This window comes from Xenopus laevis, chromosome 1S (genome assembly GCF_017654675.1).
Source record: "Xenopus laevis strain J_2021 chromosome 1S, Xenopus_laevis_v10.1, whole genome shotgun sequence".
In the NCBI taxonomy this organism is placed as follows: Eukaryota; Metazoa; Chordata; class Amphibia; order Anura; family Pipidae; genus Xenopus; species Xenopus laevis.
The window spans coordinates 151,772,951-151,791,483 of NC_054372.1; the positions used below are offsets into that span (position 1 = coordinate 151,772,951).

An 18,533-nucleotide genomic window follows, 5' to 3' on the forward strand; every position below is an offset into this window, starting at 1 on the left:
GTTCAGTATATAAAATATAGCATTTTTAGCCATATTAATTTTTATGGTCCTTCTTTAAAAGGGGTATAGATTCGTGGGAGGAGTGGGTCACTTTTCCACTGTACAGAGCACTGGTAAGGCCCCATCTAGAATATGCCGTACAGTTTTGGATTCCAGCGCTCAAACAGGACATTATTGTATTAGAGAGGGTACAGAGAAGGGCAATTAAGCTGGTAAAAGGTATGGAAAATCTTAGCTATGAGGAAAGACTGGCCAAGTTGGGGATGTTCATGCTGGAGAAGAGGCGCTTAAGGGGTAATATGATAACTATGTATAAATATATAAGGGGATCATATAATAATCTCTCTAATGCTTTATTTACCAGTAGGTCTTTCCAGCTGACACGAGGTCACCCATTCCGAATAGAAGAAAAGAGGTTCCGCCTAAATATTCGGAAGGGTTTTTTTTACAGTGAGAGCTGTGAAGATGTGGAATTCTCTCCCTGAATCAGTTGTACAGGCTGATACATTAGATAGCTTTAAGAAGGGGTTGGATGGCTTTTTAGCAAGTGAGGGAATACAGGGTTATGGAAGATAGCTCATAGTACAAGTTGATCCAGGGACTAGTTTGATTGCCATTTTGGAGTCAGGAAGGAATATATCCCCTTCTGAGGCAAAATGGAGAGTTTTTTTTGCCGTCCTCTGGATTAACTGGCAATTAGGCAGGTTATATAAAGACTTAAAAGGTTGCACTTGATAGACGTGTGTTTTTTTTTTTCAATATAATTTAGTATGCAGGGTCGGACTGGGCCAGCGGGGCATACCGGGAAAAAAACCGATGGGCCCCGTCAGGCCCAGGTCCGCACCCACATGTGGCTATTAATGCCACAACTCCGCAAGGTGCCATAGAAAGTCAGTATTTGGTGGGCTGGTGGGGGCTGTTTGGGCCTCTATGTGGGCTGATTGGGCCTCTGTGTACCTGAAATGCCAGGGCCTAATGTAATTCTCAGTCTGGACCTGCCTGGGGCAGCAGGCCCAGGGCCCCCCTGTTAGTATGTCAGGAATTATAAACACGCCCTGTGATAAACCCTTTCCTTGGAGTTGGGCATTAGTGCACTAGCAAGGGATAACTGTCACACGATGACTTAAAAGAACCATAAGCAAAACTACTAGTGTGGAAGCATTAGCAATGAATATAGTAGAGGAAGATGGCCTGAGAAAAAAATGACGAATATTTTTTCACCTAGTAATATTGTCATAAACGACCACGTATATGATCATCTAATGGCAATCATTTGACCCTCTACTAAAAATAAATGTCCGTTTGTTGAATGAAACAACAGCACAGTCTCTGCGTGTTTATTTTCCAAAGCGACAGCCACATTAAAATCCCACTCAGGGTACCGGGCCTCTTTAACACTACAGGTGCCAAGCTTAGTCACGTGTCTAACAAAGACGTGAGACAGTAGGTTCGGACAGCCCACGTGATCCCTGCGCACCGCCTTTTATCACTGATCTTTGATCTTGCTTCTAGTCATGGCGAGAGGATGGAGTGCGGCGGTGGGATACAGACCAAGTAGTGCATTTATTACCCTGCTGCTGGTCACTTGCCTAATGCAGCGATGCTGGACAATGCACACTATAGGATCTCTGGCCTTGGACCACATCACCTTCTACAAGGTACTACTATAATCATAACAACATGTATCCCCTTGCAGTTTCCCCAGGCCCGTTATACTAGGTGTGGAGCCTTGCTTCCCTGATATACAATATATACAGAATATAGATAAGTGTGCAGCTCTCTCAGTCCTAATGTCATTGTCACTAATGTTGCTGCTGCTCCACAAATGCTTATATTATTTCTATTATTTAAAGGGGAAATGCACCCTGCCACTGTCTATGACATATAAGTTCATACATGTGTGTGAGTATACATTTGACACACAAATAATGTATCTGGTGGTTAAAAAGGGCGCAGTACAGATACGGGGTGTTTCCCGTTACAGTCACATGCCATTTCTATCACGCTTGACATTTTCCTAAACTCTTCCTAACGCATTTTTGACTTTTACTACAGTACTGAAGAGGTTAATGCTGAGACCCAGTTTCTTAATAAACACTAACAAATAGAAAATAACAGGGGCTTACCCTCTTGACCCTGACCAATCATGTAAACCAAGGGTGTTATTTATCAAAAACTGAAAATTTCACTGAATTTTCTGAAAACTATTCCGACCAAATCTGCACAGATTTCCCCCCTTATTTAAAAATACATTTTCCCAAAAATGTATTGTTCTTGAATTGTGAAAAAAATCCAAATAGCGATTTGATGCCCAAATACCGAAACTTTTTCGGATTTGACAGCAAATACTGCGACTCTTTCCATAGCAAATCGGGACATCTGCCAATGACTTCTACATGAACTCGGCAGGTGTGTGTTGGAGTACTTTTTTATTCATACTTTTAACACCCTCTGGGTTTTAATAAAACAAAAAATTGAGTTTATTTTTTTCCACAATAAATTAGTTTTTCCCCTTTAAAAGGGCAATAAGAAAAAATCAGACTTTAATAAATAACCCCCCAAGTGTCAGATTGCACAAATAGTCCAATACTGGGGCGGGAAGTTTATGAATGGAAATTTGTTAGGACATAGAATAATCGCTGCACTCTTAGGGCAGAGACACACGTGGAGATTCGGACAGATTTAATCGGCCAGCAACAAATCGGCCTCTTCTTCGGGCAACTAATCTCCCCGAACTGCCTTCCCAGCTGGCTAGAATCAAAATTGGCAGTGGGATGGCACTCGGAGCACTTTGTTTTCCGAAGTTCCCTCGTGATGCAACTTCGGGCGAATTCGGAAAACTAAGCTCTCCTAGTCAAAGTCGAAGTAAACTTTATTGTCATCTCAGCAGTATATGAATACACAGTGAGACAAGACGATGTGGCTCCAGCTAGTACATATCACAAAAAGGCACTTAAAAATACACAATAAAAATGTAAACATTTGAAATGTGCAATATATTGGCAGATATTGTGCCATCCCGCCAGCCATTTAGATTGTAGCCGGCTGGAAAGCAGTTTGGGGAGATTAGTCGCCTGTAGAAGAGGCAATTTGTCGCCGTTGACTAATCTCCCCAGATCTCTACATGTGTCTCTGCCCTAAAGTAATGAGTGACAGGCTGCACTCTGCACAAACTGTTTCTGAATTCTAACTCCTTAGATTGCTCAGCCAGCGTGTGTTTCATATCCCATATTTTTTTTATAGTAGTTTCGCAAGCGCCAGCGCTTCGCAAATTCACTAAAATCCGAAGTTGCGCTCAGGGGTAGCGTAAGGTTGCGAAGTTGCGCTAGCGTTGCTTCGCTAAGTAAAGCGAAGTTACGCTAGCGAAGGCTAATTTACATACGGCGCCAAATTCAAATTTCAATGGAGGAATACGTATCAGCACTACAAATGGCTAGAAAAGCTTCACAACATCAAATAAAAAATTAATTTTGCCCTACACATGTGCCCACTGTCTAGGTAAGTTGCCATGAGTCAGGAAATGTAGGGGGGAAGGAGGGGAGCCCCAAAAATTTTTTCGATCTTTTTCAGCCTATCACCCATAATGTAGAAAACATGCCAACTTTTTTTGGGACTTAGAAAAATTTTTGACTTTTTTTGAAGCAATCCCTATCTACTCTATTGCGCTTTGCCTGGTCTGAGGTGGCGAAGGAAGTCTAGCGTAAAAGGTAGCGTTCAGTACACTGCGCGCGTTAGTGAATTTGCGTAGTTACGTCGCTATCGAAACTTCGCCAGGCGTAAGGGTGCGAAGTAACACTAGCGAAACTACGCCAGCGTTCGTTAGTGAATTTGCGCAGTAACGAAAATGCCAAACGCTAGCGAAGTAACGCTAGCGTTCGGCGCTTAGTGAATTTGCCCCTATAAATCTATCTTTCAGACACACGAGTCAATATGTTTCCAATATGATTTCAGATGACTTGAGGCACAAAGAGTTCTAATTTGTGCAGCCTCTTGGCTGCTCCAAGAAATTTGTGATGAACCTGAATATAAGAAGGGAGGCAAAACATCTGGTCATTTTATTAAACAACAAAAACAAAAAAAAACAGCTGGTGCCAAAAACCAATAGAGGCACTACCAAGTAAATAGGATTATAGTAGAACAAAGCATTTGTACAAGGGACTCACATTTCACCCAAGTCCACAGGTGCATATCCATAGAAAAACAACAAAATTAGTGAGTCCCTCCAAAAATCAGTGAAGGGTAGTAAAATACCTTGGATAGACTTTTTGGCCTGTGGACCAAATGCCCCTCTCCACTTGTCATCAATCCAAATACTGCATGGAAAGCATTCTGTTTGCCGTGGATTGGTCACGGCTTGTGTTCATTAGGTTGCTTTTCATTCAGTAGTTAACAGAATATTTTTGCTGTCTGATCGCAGAGCTGGAAATCCCATGGGCTACAATATATCTTGAAACACCTGATTTACCAACTGAGCACAAATACGGTACACTGGGACCCTAGAATCCTTTGGAATATAAGTGTCACAATGTATCAGTGCTCCCTTTGTGATGAAACAAGTGAGGCATTACATGATTGGCTGTACTTCTTCCATTTTCTTCTTCTGCAACCCTGATCAGTGACCTGGAGCATGTGCAATGGCTAAGAATTAGGGATTGCCTCTTTCACGGATCGCTACAACCGAACAGTTTGCTGTCTACCTGGTGCCAGGGTTCGGCATGTGGTTGATCGGATAGACAAATTATTGGGTGGGGCTGGGCACGACCCAGCTGTCTTAGTGCATATCGGTACTAACGACAAAATAAATGGTAGATGGAAGACCTTAAAGAATGATTTCAGGGATCTAGGCTCTAAGATCAAGGAAAGGTCTTCCAATGTAATCTTTTCTGAAATTTTGCCTGTGCCACGTGCAAGTTTAGGAAAACAGCGGGAGATTAGGGAGCTTAATGCGTGGCTCAAGTCTTGGTGCAGGAAGGAAGGGTTTGGGTTCCTAGAGCACTGGGCTGACTTTTCGTTGGGGTACAACCTATATAGCCGTGACGGTTTGCACCTCAATGGAAGGGGGTCCGCGGTGCTAGGGGAAAGAATGGCTAAGAGGTTGGAGGAGTGTTTAAACTAGGCAAGAGGGGGGTGGGTGAGATAAAGGATTATGGGGAAGCTAGTGTAGACGGGGTAGTGGGGTTAGTAAGGGGTCATGGGGGAGGAGTGAGGGGGGCATACAGTTTACCAGCTAAGGAGGTCCCTCTGTTACAAGGAAAACAGAATAATACTAACTTAACGTATAATTCTTCACTAAGTAATGCACATTTCAAAAGTAAAAGTAGTAACCTCCGCTGTATGCTGGCAAATGCACGGAGTTTGTCAGGTAAAATGGGAGACCTAGAATTAATTGCATGCTCTAAAAATTATGATATAATTGGTATCACTGAGACCTGGTGGGATGAAACATGTGACTGGATTGTGAATTTAAATGGTTACACCCTTTTTAGGAGGGACAGAGGGATTAAAAAGGGTGGAGGAGTGGGTTTGTATGTAAAGCCTGAATTAAAGCCATGCGCTAAAGAAATAAAAATAGCTGGCACTGGTGAGGGTGTAGAATCACTCTGGGTAGAGATTTCGACTGGGCAAAAGGTATCAAAAAGAATTATCATTGGTGTATGCTATAAACCACCTCGTATAAGTGTCGAGTATGAAGCCCAGCTACTCTTGCAGATACAAGCGGCTTCACAGCTGGGTCAAGTTGTTGCTATGGGTGACTTCAATTATCCAGACATTGACTGGGGTAATGGGGTTGCTAAGACAGAAAAAGCTAGTAGGTTTGTAAATATGCTGAATGACAACTTTTTATTCCAGCTCGTTCAAGAACCTACTAGGAATAACTCTCTTTTGGACCTTGTAATAACTAACAATACTGAACTCATCTCTAACATTTGTGTGGGTGAGCATTTAGGGAATAGTGATCATAACATGGTCTCCTTTGAGATTCTGTTGCAGAAGCAATTCTATAAGGGAGTAACTAAAACACTAAATTTCAGACGTGCAAACTTTGACAGTATAAGGGCATCTCTGCAACATATTAAGTGGGAAATGCTTTTCACAGGGTTAAACACAGAACAAAAATGGGAAGTCTTTAAAATGCTGCTTAATAAATATACTTGTCAGTATATTCCACTTGTAAGCAAGGAACGTCGTTGCAAAGCAAAACCTTTTTGGTTCAATAGAAGCGTTGGTGTTGAGGTGGGTAAGAAAAGACGTGCTTTTAAGGCTTTCAAGTTAGCTGGTACAGCCGAAACATTTATAAGGTACAAGGAGGCCAATAAATCATGCAAAGAAGCTATAAGGCAAGCTAAAATTGCTATAGAAAAGGATATTGCAGCAAGCAGTAAAAAAAATCCCAAATTATTTTTTAAATATGTCAATAGTAAAAAAATGAAGCAGGAAGGGGTGGGACCCTTACTATCAGAGGGGGATCAGCTGGTTGATGAAAACAAAATAAAAGCGCAGATTCTGAACTCGTATTTTTCATCTGTTTACACAAATGAAGAACCAGTAAGTGAAGGTTTCCTTCTTAACACTCCCAATTCTAGTAATACAACTAATGATGCATGGTTCACACAAGAAGAAATTCAAAAGAGACTTGAACAGGTTAAGATTAACAAAGGTCCAGGGCCAGATGGTATTCATCCCAGGGTAATTAGCGAGCTTAGCTCTGTGATTGCCAAACCTCTTTACTTAATTTTTCAGGATTCATTGAGATCTGGTATTGTGCCAAGAGACTGGCGAATTGCTAATGTGGTGCCTCTATTCAAAAAAGGATCCCGTTCTCAGCCTCAAAACTATAGGCCAGTTAGTCTGACGTCAGTATTAGGAAAGCTTTTCGAAGGGTTAATAAAGGATAAGATACTGGACTTCATAGCAAATCATAATACTATGAGTTTGTGCCAGCATGGTTTTATGCGTAATAGATCTTGCCAGACTAACTTAATTTCTTTTTACGAGAATGTAAGTAGAGACCTCGATTCTGGGATGGCAGTGGATGTGATTTACTTAGACTTTGCTAAAGCATTTGATACAGTGCCACACAAAAGGTTACTGGTTAAATTAAGGAATGTTGGCCTGGAACATAGTATTTGTACCTGGATAGCGAACTGGCTAAAAGATAGACTACAAAGAGTGGTGGTAAATGGAACATTTTCTAATTGGACCAGTGTTGTTAGTGGAGTACCACAGGGCTCTGTACTAGGTCCCTTGCTTTTCAACTTGTTTATTAATGACCTGGAGGTGGGCATTGAAAGTACTGTTTCTATTTTTGCAGATGATACTAAATTGTGCAGAACTATAGGTTCCATGCAGGATGCTGCCACTTTGCAAAGTGATCTGTCTAAACTGGAAAACTGGGCAGCAAACTGGAAAATGAGGTTCAATGTTGATAAATGCAAGGTTATGCACTTTGGCAAAAATAATATAAATGCAAGTTATACACTAAATGGCAATGTGTTGGGAGTTTCCTTAAATGAAAAGGATCTAGGGGTCTTTGTAGATAACACGTTGTCTAATTCTGGGCAGTGTCATTCTGTGGCTACTAAAGCAAATAAAGTTCTGTCTTGCATAAAAAAGGGCATTAACTCAAGGGATGAAAACATAATTATGCCTCTTTATAGGTCCCTGGTAAGGCCTCATCTGGAGTATGCAGTTCAGTTTTGGACTCCAGTCCTTAAGAGGGATATAAATGAGCTGGAGAGAGTGCAGAGACGTGCAACTAAATTGGTTAGAGGGACGGAAGACTTAAATTATGAGGGTAGACTGTCAAGGTTGGGGTTGTTTTCTCTGGAAAAAAGGCGCTTGCGAGGGGACATGATTACACTTTACAAGTACATTAGAGGACATTATAGACAAATGGCAGGGGACCTTTTTACCCATAAAGTGGATCACCGTACCAGAGGCCACCCCTTTAGACTAGAAGAAAAGAACTTTCATTTGAAGCAACGTAGAGGGTTCTTCACAGTCAGGACAGTGAGGTTGTGGAATGCACTGCCGGGTGATGTTGTGATGGCTGATTCAGTTAATGCCTATAAGAATGGCTTGGATGATTTTTTGGACAGACATAATATTAAAGGCTATTGTGATACTAAACTCTATAGTTAGTATAGGTATGGGTATATAGAATTTTAATTAAAAGTAGGGAGGGGTGTGTGTATGGATGCTGGGTTTTCATTTGGAGGGGTTGAACTTGATGGACTTTGTCTTTTTTCAACCCAATTTAACTATGTAACTATGTAACTATGTAACTATGATAGACACCATTCGTTATAGGAACACAGATAAGTTGTGGTGGGAATGGAAAAACATTTTTTACTTCCTTGTTTTGTAACAAAAAGTCACACAGTTTCCCTCCCCGCCCCTAATTTGCATATGCAAATTAGTATTTGGTTCAGCCTGGCAGAAGGATTCGGCCGAATCCTGGCTGAATCCAGAACCGAATCCTGGATTCGGTGCATCCCTAGAATTTACTGTGGGCAGAAAGAAGAAAATATTAAAAAACACATTCTGTTACTGTATGAGAGCTATATTATGTATGTTTCTGTGTATGTATATTATAATTTATATAGCACTACTACACAATGCTAAACATTTCTTGTGGTAAAATAATAATACAGCCAGGGAAAATAACAGTACAGTGTAATATTGTGCAAAATTGGATTTATTCACAGCCCAGTGTGCTTGTCCTATTTTTGAATAAAGTAAAAGATAATTTGTTTGTTTTTTTTGATCCTGTTATCAACTGAGTGAGATACCATTAAACGGTATTATAGTACATAGTAATTGCTTACAAATTATAAACAATAAATGTGAAGGAATTTTATTGCTGATATAGGTTTGTGGAACTAAGTCTTTGTTGTTGCTTGTTGCATGTATATAGTAATGTCCTGACAGGCATTCATGGGAGTATACGCACCATTACTCAATAATTTCCTTTTTTTCTTTAATACGCAGGTCATTTCAAAGAGTCCGTTTGTGCTGGTAAAGTTTGACACTCAATATCCATATGGAGTTCAACAAGACGAGTTCAAACAGTTGGCCAAAAGTTCATCTTCAAGTAAAGACCTTCTTGTGGCTCATGTAGGAATATCAGGTAACTACTGCTAATATGTACTTCTAGTGCTCATCACTGAGCTGTTGTGCCTTAAAGATAAGCAGCCTGACTTACAGTGTTTCATAGTATAGAAGAAGCAAAAGGTTAGATCACATACAGGCAAAGTTTCGGGGTTTGTATCACCCTTTATCAAGCTTGCCTTGCTATCACTTTTTTCTACAGTATTATACTTAACCTCTGACACAAGGTTTTGACTGCTCTGCACCCAATTCAAGATTTTTAAGCAAGATGGATGTATGCACACATCACCTAGAGATTCCCGTGTTCCATAGTGACTTGGTTGTTGAAATACAGTGGTGCTTGAAAGTTTGTGAACCCTTGAAAGTTTTCTATATTTTTATATGAATATGAAAATCAGATGATGTTTTAGGTCAAACAAGTTCTAAAAGTAGATGATTTCTGCTGTACATTGCTTTGCCCTCAAGAAGCGCTATACAAATAAAAATATGCATACATAAATGAAGAAAACTTAGTTAAACAAATGAAACACAAATTGTCTTATTTGGTCATGTATTTATTGAAAAGAAATGATCCAACATATCTACTTATGGTAAAAGTAATTGAATCAGTATTCATTTATTTTCGCTCAGTATTTGGAGGGACTCCCTTGTGCAGCATTAAACGTTTGTGGTAACTGTTGATCATTCCTGCACATTGACATTAGAGGAATTTTAGCCCATTACTCTGAACAGCTTTAGCTCTTGGATGTTGGTGGGTTTCCTCACATGAACCACTTGCTTTAGGTCTTTCCTCAACATTTCAACTGGAATAAGGTTAGGACTTTAACTTGGCCATTCCAGAACATTCACTTTATTCTTCTTTAACTATTCTTTGTATAACTTGTATGTTTAGGATTGTTGTCTTGCTGCATGACCAGTTTCTCTTGAGATTCAGTTCACAGAAAGATGTCTTGACATTACCTTTTAGAATTCTCTGGTATAGTTTAGAATTCATTGTTCCATCAGTGATGGAACAGGCCCAGATGCAGCAAAACAGGCCAAAACTATAACAATCCAACCACCATGTTTCACAGTTGGTATAAGGTTCTCATGCTGTAATGCAGCATTTTTCATTCCTAATTTAAGTCAAAAGTTCTGTTTAGGCTTCATCCGTCCACAAAACAGTTTTACAATATCCTTCTGGTTTGTCACCATGATCTTTAGCAAATGTAGACGGTCAGCAACATTTGTGGGGGAGAGCAGTGACTTTCTCCTTGCTACCCTGCAATACACACCATTGCTGTTCAGTGTTCTCCTGGATTTATGAATATCAACATTCACCAATGTGAGACAGGCCTTCAGTTGCTTAGAAGTTACCCTGGATTTCTTTGTAACCTCTCCGACTATTACACACCTTGCAGTTGGTCAAACACTTCTGTGTAGGGTAACAACAGTCTTGAATTATTTCCTTTTATGCACAATATGTCTGACGATTGGTGGAATCCAAACTCTTTAGAGATAGTCTTGTAACAATTTTCAGCTTTCTGGGCACCAACAATTGTTTTTCAGAGTTCCTCATATTATGTTTGATCCATAATACACATCCACAAATGTGTTGTATGTGTGATCAGGCTTTCCCCATTTTTTTTAATAAAATAGGGTCTCATTCACATCTGATTGTCATCCCATTGACTTAAAACACCAGACTGATTTCAATTTAAAATTATATGATAATCCTAAGGATTCACTTACTTTTGCCACACACAGATATGTAATTGAATATTTTTTTTCATCTACTTTAGGACTTGTTTCAAAATCAGATGATGTTTTAGGTCAGATTCCTATAAAAATGTAGAAAATGGGTTCAAAACTTTCAAGCACCACTATAAGAGGTTGTAGCCCAAAAAATTGCTTTATCGCTCTGGGGAAATTTCCTCTTCCACGAGGATGAAGAGCCCTACAATATCTGCCCCTTCACATTTGTTGCAATTGCTACATGTAAAAGACATTACAAAAATCACTAATTTTTGGATTATTACCCAGAGTTGATGTATGTAATGTGTTTTACATGCTGCAATTCCAACAAATCTGAAGGGGCAGATATTGTCTGTGCATTATCGCCCATGGGAGAGGTTCCACCAGGCAAAAGTGCCCTCTGTATCAACGCCCCTACCTTGCGCTGGGAACATGTGTGCTTGCTTTAGAAGCACTACTGTAGTTTATACAAACAAGCTACTCTGTAGTCATGGCGGTAGCCATTCAAGCTGAATAAGTCAAAAGGCACTCGTGTAGAATATATTCATTTTATTTCTGACATAGGAAGATAAAGGTCAAATACATTCACTGATCTCTACAGAAGTATAGAATACAAAATTATAAACCTCAAAAAATAGGACATTTGTTGGCAAGAAATAGATTATTTGTAGGATCAACAGAAACAGACGCTAAATGTAAAAGTAAACATTATTTTATAATGTTAATGGTCTTTAAAAAAATCCATATATATTAAAGTATTTAAATGTCCAGAGTTGCTTCTTAATCTGCAATGGTGGGAGAGGGGGCAGACAGGACAGTTTTATTATTTCCCAGTACAAAAACAGGATTTTTATCTATTAGGCTAATGGCACACCATACCAGGAGTGCGAAAGTGCCTCATGGCAGAAACAGCATTGAATTGATAATTGTTTTGTTTTTCCTGTATTTAATCCCAAATTCCCCCACTAAAATCTTTTAAAGGGGTTCTTTATCTTCCAAAAACTTTTTTTCTTTTTAGTTCAGTTGGTTTCAGAAAGTGTTATTACAGCACACAGTATCAGTATGGGCATATGCTATTATACTATATTAGCTTCAATATAATAAATGTGGCCTTGCATCTGTTTTATTATTAAGGTATTCTCCAAAAGTGCATTACGGTATTTGAATTTATTATTAAAGGGGCAGCATTGTAAGAAACCACCGAAAATAACTGCAGATGATATTGTGTGTCTGTGTTAGGGCAGGGGCACACGGGCAGATTCGGTAAGGTTTAGTCGCCTCTTCTGCGGGGCGACAATCTCCCCGGACTGCCTTCCGCCTGCTATAATGAAAAAATTCCAGCGCAATGGCACTCACGGTGCTTCGATTTCCAAAGTTGTCCGAAGTTGCCTCACGAGGAAACTTTGGGCGACTTCGGAAATTGAAACGCTGCGAGTGCATTGGCGCAGACGATTTTCATTTTTGCAGGCGGAAGGCAGTACGGGGAGATTGTCGCCCCGCAGAAGAGGCGATTAGTCGCCAGGCGACGAAATCTCCCCGAATCTGCCCGTGTGCCCCTGCCCTAAAACCAGTATTCCAGACATGTCCTGATGTCCTGGTTTGTGTCACTGATACATTATCAGATGGAGAGAGTAGAGGAATTTCTTGGTGGGGGGTAGGTAAGGGGGGATTAGGCAGGAAGGTAAAATAGTTAAATAAATAAATTTGTACATACTGTAGGTTTCAAGTGACTGCTTAGCATAACACCATGGGGGAAGTCTGCTCCTTGGGTTGTCATGAGACATCATTTCCTCTGCCTGTGAGTGCCATAATGCCCAGTGGTAGTTGCTTGTCTGTCTGTTGCTTGGGGGGAAGGGATTTGGATGCCACAGCATGACTTTTATACATTGTAGTCCCATACCAAGCAGAATACAAAGGGCTTGCATGGCATACATGGCATATCAGACACCAGTGTAAGGGAAATGGCTTAAAGGGGAAGGAAACCTAGTCGGCGCAAACCCCCCCACCCGTTTGTTGCCCACCCTCCCTCCTCCCCCCTGGCCTACCCGTCCCGCTGGGCAAATGCCCCTAACTTGTTACTTACCCTTCTGCGCAGGTCCAGTCCAGGGAGTTCACAGACGTCATCTTCATCCACGCGATCTTCTTCCTGCTGTGAACGGCGCATGCGCAGTAGGATCATTTCGCCGGTACGATCTACTGTGCATGCGCAGTAGATCCGTATCGGCGAAATGATCCTACTGCGCATGCGCCAAAACGCCGTTCACAGCAGGAAGAAGATTGCGTGGAAGAAGATGTCGTCTGTGAACTCCCTGGACTGCTTTGCGCCGACTAGGTTTCCTTCCCCTTTAAGCAGCCATTCCAGACTTTGCCAGTTGTTCTGGAGAATGACAAATCTCTCAGGATTGATTCCCATGAAGTTGGCCATTTGTTTGAAATTGTAGTCCTTATTTTCAATTAACCTCATTTAGTCAATGGTGAAAATTCACTAAAGGGCGTATTTTCACCTGGGAAGGCTTCTCCACACTTTGCGCCTCTTTACCAGACATTAATTCACAGTGCATACGCTAATTCATCAAAATGAGAAGTTACGTCTCTGCATCTGAACGCTGGCGAAGTTTTGCTTGAGTAAATTTGTCAGCGCAAGCATTTCATAGCGTTCATTTTTGCCTAATGAAATTTCGTACACTTACGCTTAGGTCTTTATTAGAGATGTTGGTGCAAATGCTTGAAGTGGCCACTTATTAAAAATTTCCAAGGAATCAAAATAAAGACAAAAGAGATCTAATGTCCTAGACATGAGCCCACCCTAAAACAAATGTGGCATGCCCCTCAAATGGTTTAAAAAAAATATAAAACCAAAAATGTTTAACAGTTACAACTTTTAAACACAATCACACTTTAAAATATGAAAAAACGCCAGCAGCATACAGGATATGATGTCATGGACAGAAGATTGAGGAGGATGTAGCTTCATCTTATCAGTTTGCCAGTCTGGGGAAAGAAACTCAGGCGATAGTTCACAGGAGCGAAAATAAGCCTGGAGTAAGGGCGTGAAACTTCTTTAGCGATATACTCTCTCACTAGCAAATTGCCTCTACGCCTGTTAGTAAATTGGCAATGTCCCTGCGGATTGGATTTCTGCCGAATTTTTGCTAGCGACGCCACTTTGCCCTTTAGTGAATTTGCCCCAATGAGTTGATACATGACCATATAAAAGCAAGAGGCCACATGCTATGTAAAGCCATGGAACTCTGAGGTGAAACCTTTATAAGTGTTAGAAGGGGGGGGGGTGTTATTCTTTTGTTCAGTGCTTCCCTTCACTCATCCTTCCCACGGTCTGTTGAATTGGATCTCATTGCTTGCATTCCTTTGCCTTTCATCTGCAGAAGAAATCAGAAAAACCTTCTATTTCTTAACCTCCCAAAGAATTGATCCTTACTGGGCTGTGCAAGTACCGTTGGGGTATCTGTGTTTTTTTTTTCCCACGGCGTACATAAGTTGGTGATATAATAGCCCTATGTAGAAATTTTAGTATAAACCACCTCTTTTTCCAGCAACACAGCAATAAGAGGGCTGTGAGAGCACTGGTGAAAGGCTAGAATTTGGGAGGGAGCTTGGCAATACCTGATAAACAAGGGTAGGGGGAAGGCAAAGCTGGAAAGCAATCTGTTTACAGAAGGAGACAGCCTGACACTGAGCTTGAAAAAGCTTGTAAAGAGAGTCCAAGTTAATAAATGTTTATTGAGTGCTAAAGAGGAGGAAGGGGAGTTGAAAAAACTATTGATAGAGGACTACTGCCGTACATTGACCTTCGCTAAACATTTGGAAAATGAGGAGGGAAAGGACTGGAGATTATGGGGGAATGTTTCCTCACGAGTAAACTTCGGGTGACTTCGGAAATCAAAGTGCCGCGAGTGCATTGGCGCAGGCGTTTTTTCATTGAAGCAGAAGGAAGACATTGTGAAGCAGTTTGGGGAGATTAGTCGCCCCAAAGAAGAGGCGATTAGTCGCCGGGTGACTAAATCTCCCCGAATCTCCAGGTGTGCCCTTACCCTAACAGTGGTGGGAACACTAAGGGGGTTATTTACTAAAACTTGATTTTATCTCATTGTTTCAATAAAAAAATCTCAATCAAACACCCATCCCTGATTTTGCCTTACTTATTCATAAAATAACTCAAATTAATCGGATCAAGAAAAAACTGGATAAAATCAGAATCATCGGGCTAAACCAAGTGCAAACCACAATAATTTCTAATTGGGATATTGATATATACATTACCTCGACAGGTCTGAGATGGCGGATTTTCTGATAATCGGGGTATAATAAATCTTGAAGAAAAAAAAAATTTCCATGAAAAATTTGAGTTTTTGCCCCAAAAAGCCATGCCAGATAAATTTGAAGTTTAGTAAATAACCCCCTTATTGTGTCTAAGGGCTATAGCACATGCGCCATTTTGATTACAGCAATATTGGTGAACTCTTAACTTTCACCCACTGATAAATACGGTACACTTCTGTAGTGTGTCCTTTTTTCTGTGGTGCTCTCTAATTTCACACGTTGATACATCTATCCCTTAGAGTTTTATTTTAATTTGAATAAACCCAAAATCGAATGTTTGCTTATATATTACAAATTTTGAATCTAAAAACCTTGAGTGAAATTCTTAGTCATTTCAAAAAAAAAAAAATCACTTACATATTGCATAGACGTCTCCATGAATTCACAATCTTTTATATGTCGACTGTTTACAGTCAAGGTTTTCACATTTTTTGCTCCTAATAAATATTGAACATTCCAGTTTTGGAATAATTCGAAGTTTTAAGGGATCCTGTCATGGGAAAACATGTTTTTTTCAAAACGCATCAGTTAATAGTGCTACTCCACCAGAATTCTGCATTGAAATCCATTTCTCAAAGAGCAAACAGATTTTTTTTTTATATTCAATTTTGAAATCTGACATGGGGCTAGACATTTTGTCAATTTCCCAGCTGCCCCCAGTCATGTGACTTGTGCCTGCACTTTAGGAGAGAAATGCTTTCTGGCAGGCTGCAGTTTTTCCTTCTCAATGTAACTGAATGTGTCTCAGTGGGACATGGGTTTTTACTATTGAGTGTTGTTCTTAGATCTACCAGGCAGCTGTTATCTTGTGTTAGGGAGCTGCTATCTGGTTACCTTCCCATTGTTCTTTTGTTTGGCTGCTGGGGGGGGGAAGGGGGGGTGATATCACTCCAACTTGCAGTAAAGAGTGATTGAAGTTTATCAGAGGACAAGTCACATGACTTGGGGCAGCTGGGAAATTGACAATATGTCTAGCCTCATGTCAGATTTCAAAATTGAATATAAAAAAATCTGTCTGCTCTTTTGAGAAATGGATTTCAGTGCAGAATTCTGCTGGAGCAGCACTATTAACTGATTCATTTTGAAAACATTTTTTTTCCATGACAGTATCCCTTTAAGCACAAAGAATTCATTTAACGGCGAGAATTTGGACGCATAACAACTTAATGCTTAGTGGGTGGGCAGTAATATTAAAGAGTCAATATGTTAACTAAATTTGATGATAAACTTCTGTCATTACAGATTATGGAGATAAACTTAATCTGGAGCTGTCTGAAAAATTCAACTTGGATAAGGAAAAATTCCCATATTATTTTTTGTTTGTGAATGGGGATATTGCAAATCCTGTTGCCTATGTAGGTCCTATAAAGACCAGCGCAATCCAGCTTTGGCTGAAAACTCAGGGGGTGTATTTAGGAATGCCAGGTTGCATAGAACAATATGATGCCTTGGCTGGAGAATTCTTATTGGCCACTGAAAAAAAAGAATTGAATCATTTGTTGACCAGGGCACAGGCCTTGGTGGCAGAAGTTGGAGAGCCATTGGAACATTCAGCCAAGCAGTACATCAAGATCATGAGTAAAATCACAGATCTAGGACATAACTTTGCCCACAACGAATATGAACGAATAACAAAACTCATAGAGAAGAACCAAATGAGCCAATCCAAGAAGGAAGATCTCCAGAAAAGGCTTAATATCCTCAGCAGCTTCCAGGTCAAAAACACAGAAAAAGAAGAGCTCTGAACAATGACCAGATTCTTCCATGTTTATTTTATGGGTGGGAAATTCTAAAAACATTTGTCTTATAACCCAAAAATAATGCAAAACTGCAAACATTTGTTTCCAACTGTGTGCTCCTCATGTTCTGAAGCCAAAACCGTTTAGTTCAGGATTATGGGCATTTTGCCTGCATGTGCCGTATTCTTTGTACCAGTGTTTTCCCTTGCATTTAAGAAAAGCAAAGAAACAATTGTGGCAATTTAAGATAATCTGCCAAATTTTGTAAAATGTACATGGTAATTAGGGGTGTGGCCACAAAAATGGGCGTGGTACAGTGCTGTAAAATATGTTGGCGCTACATAAATACATGTTAATAATAATGGTGAAATATTTTCGCTGCGATCTGCAGTTTTTTTTTTTTTGTCCCTCTTTCAATTTCCAAAATGTTGGGAGGTATGCCAACCCAGTACGTTTATTTAATGGGATTGTTTTTTTTTTTTTTTTTTTTTTTTTTTTAGAAAAATGCATGCTTTCTGTTTCTGGATGTGAAAATGCTAATCCTATATTTGTATTTATCCATAAATCAACCAATAAAGCAATAAAATAAAAGTGGTGCAGACTCTTAGGTTTTCAGGATCTTTTGTGGGTGAAACACAAAGGGTTAATGCTTTTATTTTCTGTTTGCAGTTTAGGTATGATAACATTTTTAAGCTTGGTTTTTCACTTTTTAAAAAAATTTATTTACAGTAGAAGGCTCATATATATTTTGATGTATGTAAACAAGTCCCTATGTTGCCAGATTTTAATACCATTTATTAGTCATGCTTATGGTCTCTTTTTTTCAATTTCAATAATGTCCTCCATAATGCCACCATTGGTGGCCTGCACATTGTAGGTGGGGCCTAAGGTCGTAAACACATGGCGGTATTTTCTACCAGTGGGGCAATTGTCAATCTGCTGCTATCTGGCCATAAGCAAGGACAGGCATGGCATCCACTGGTCAGTGGACTAAGGGCATGGACACACATGCGGATCTTCGGTCCGCGCAGCAGTTTTTAAATAAAGCCGACTGTAGCATAAATACGCTAAGCGGTTTCAAGTTTAGGAAATGGCACATTACGCTAGCATATATACGCGGTGGTCAGCTTTTTAAAAACCGCTACGTGAACCTCGCTGAAAACGCATGAAGATTTGCATGTGTGTCCATGCCCTAATGAGGCTGATTTCAGCATGAAAGTTTCAATCCCTATAAGTGCCTCACACTAGGGGGCCCATTCACTAAGTTCGAGTGAAGGAATAGAAGGAAAAAAGCTCGAATTTCGAGTAGTTTTTTGCTCTCCTCTACTATCGAATTGGCGTAAATTCGCCTGAGTAGAATGATTCGAAAAGACCGAGCGCAAAAACGCTGAGATAGTCGAAGTGCTGTCTCTTTTAAAAATACTTCGACTGCCTAGTTCGCCACCTAAAACCTACTGAATTGCTTTAAAAGCCTATGGGAAAGTCCCATAGGCTTGTTTTCTAAGTTTTTGATCGAATAAAAAGGCATTCGATCGATCATTCGATCGAATGAAAATCCTTCGATTGAATATTCAATCGTGCGACTATTCGCCCATTCGACTATTCGCC

At 40.1% G+C, this 18,533-nt stretch overlaps 1 protein-coding gene across 1 annotated transcript; it reads left to right on the forward strand.

Annotated features, from left to right (window-relative positions):
• Positions 1 to 1,477: 1,477 nt before the first annotated feature.
• On the forward strand, positions 1,478 to 17,526 carry erp29.S (endoplasmic reticulum protein 29 S homeolog). The gene is made up of 3 exons (XM_018244222.2): positions 1,478 to 1,658; positions 8,992 to 9,130; positions 16,429 to 17,526. The coding sequence occupies exons 1-3, from the start codon at positions 1,515 to 1,517 to the stop codon at positions 16,929 to 16,931; spliced, it is 786 nt and encodes a 261-aa protein (XP_018099711.1). The 5' UTR covers positions 1,478 to 1,514; the 3' UTR covers positions 16,932 to 17,526.
• Positions 17,527 to 18,533: the final 1,007 nt, after the last annotated feature.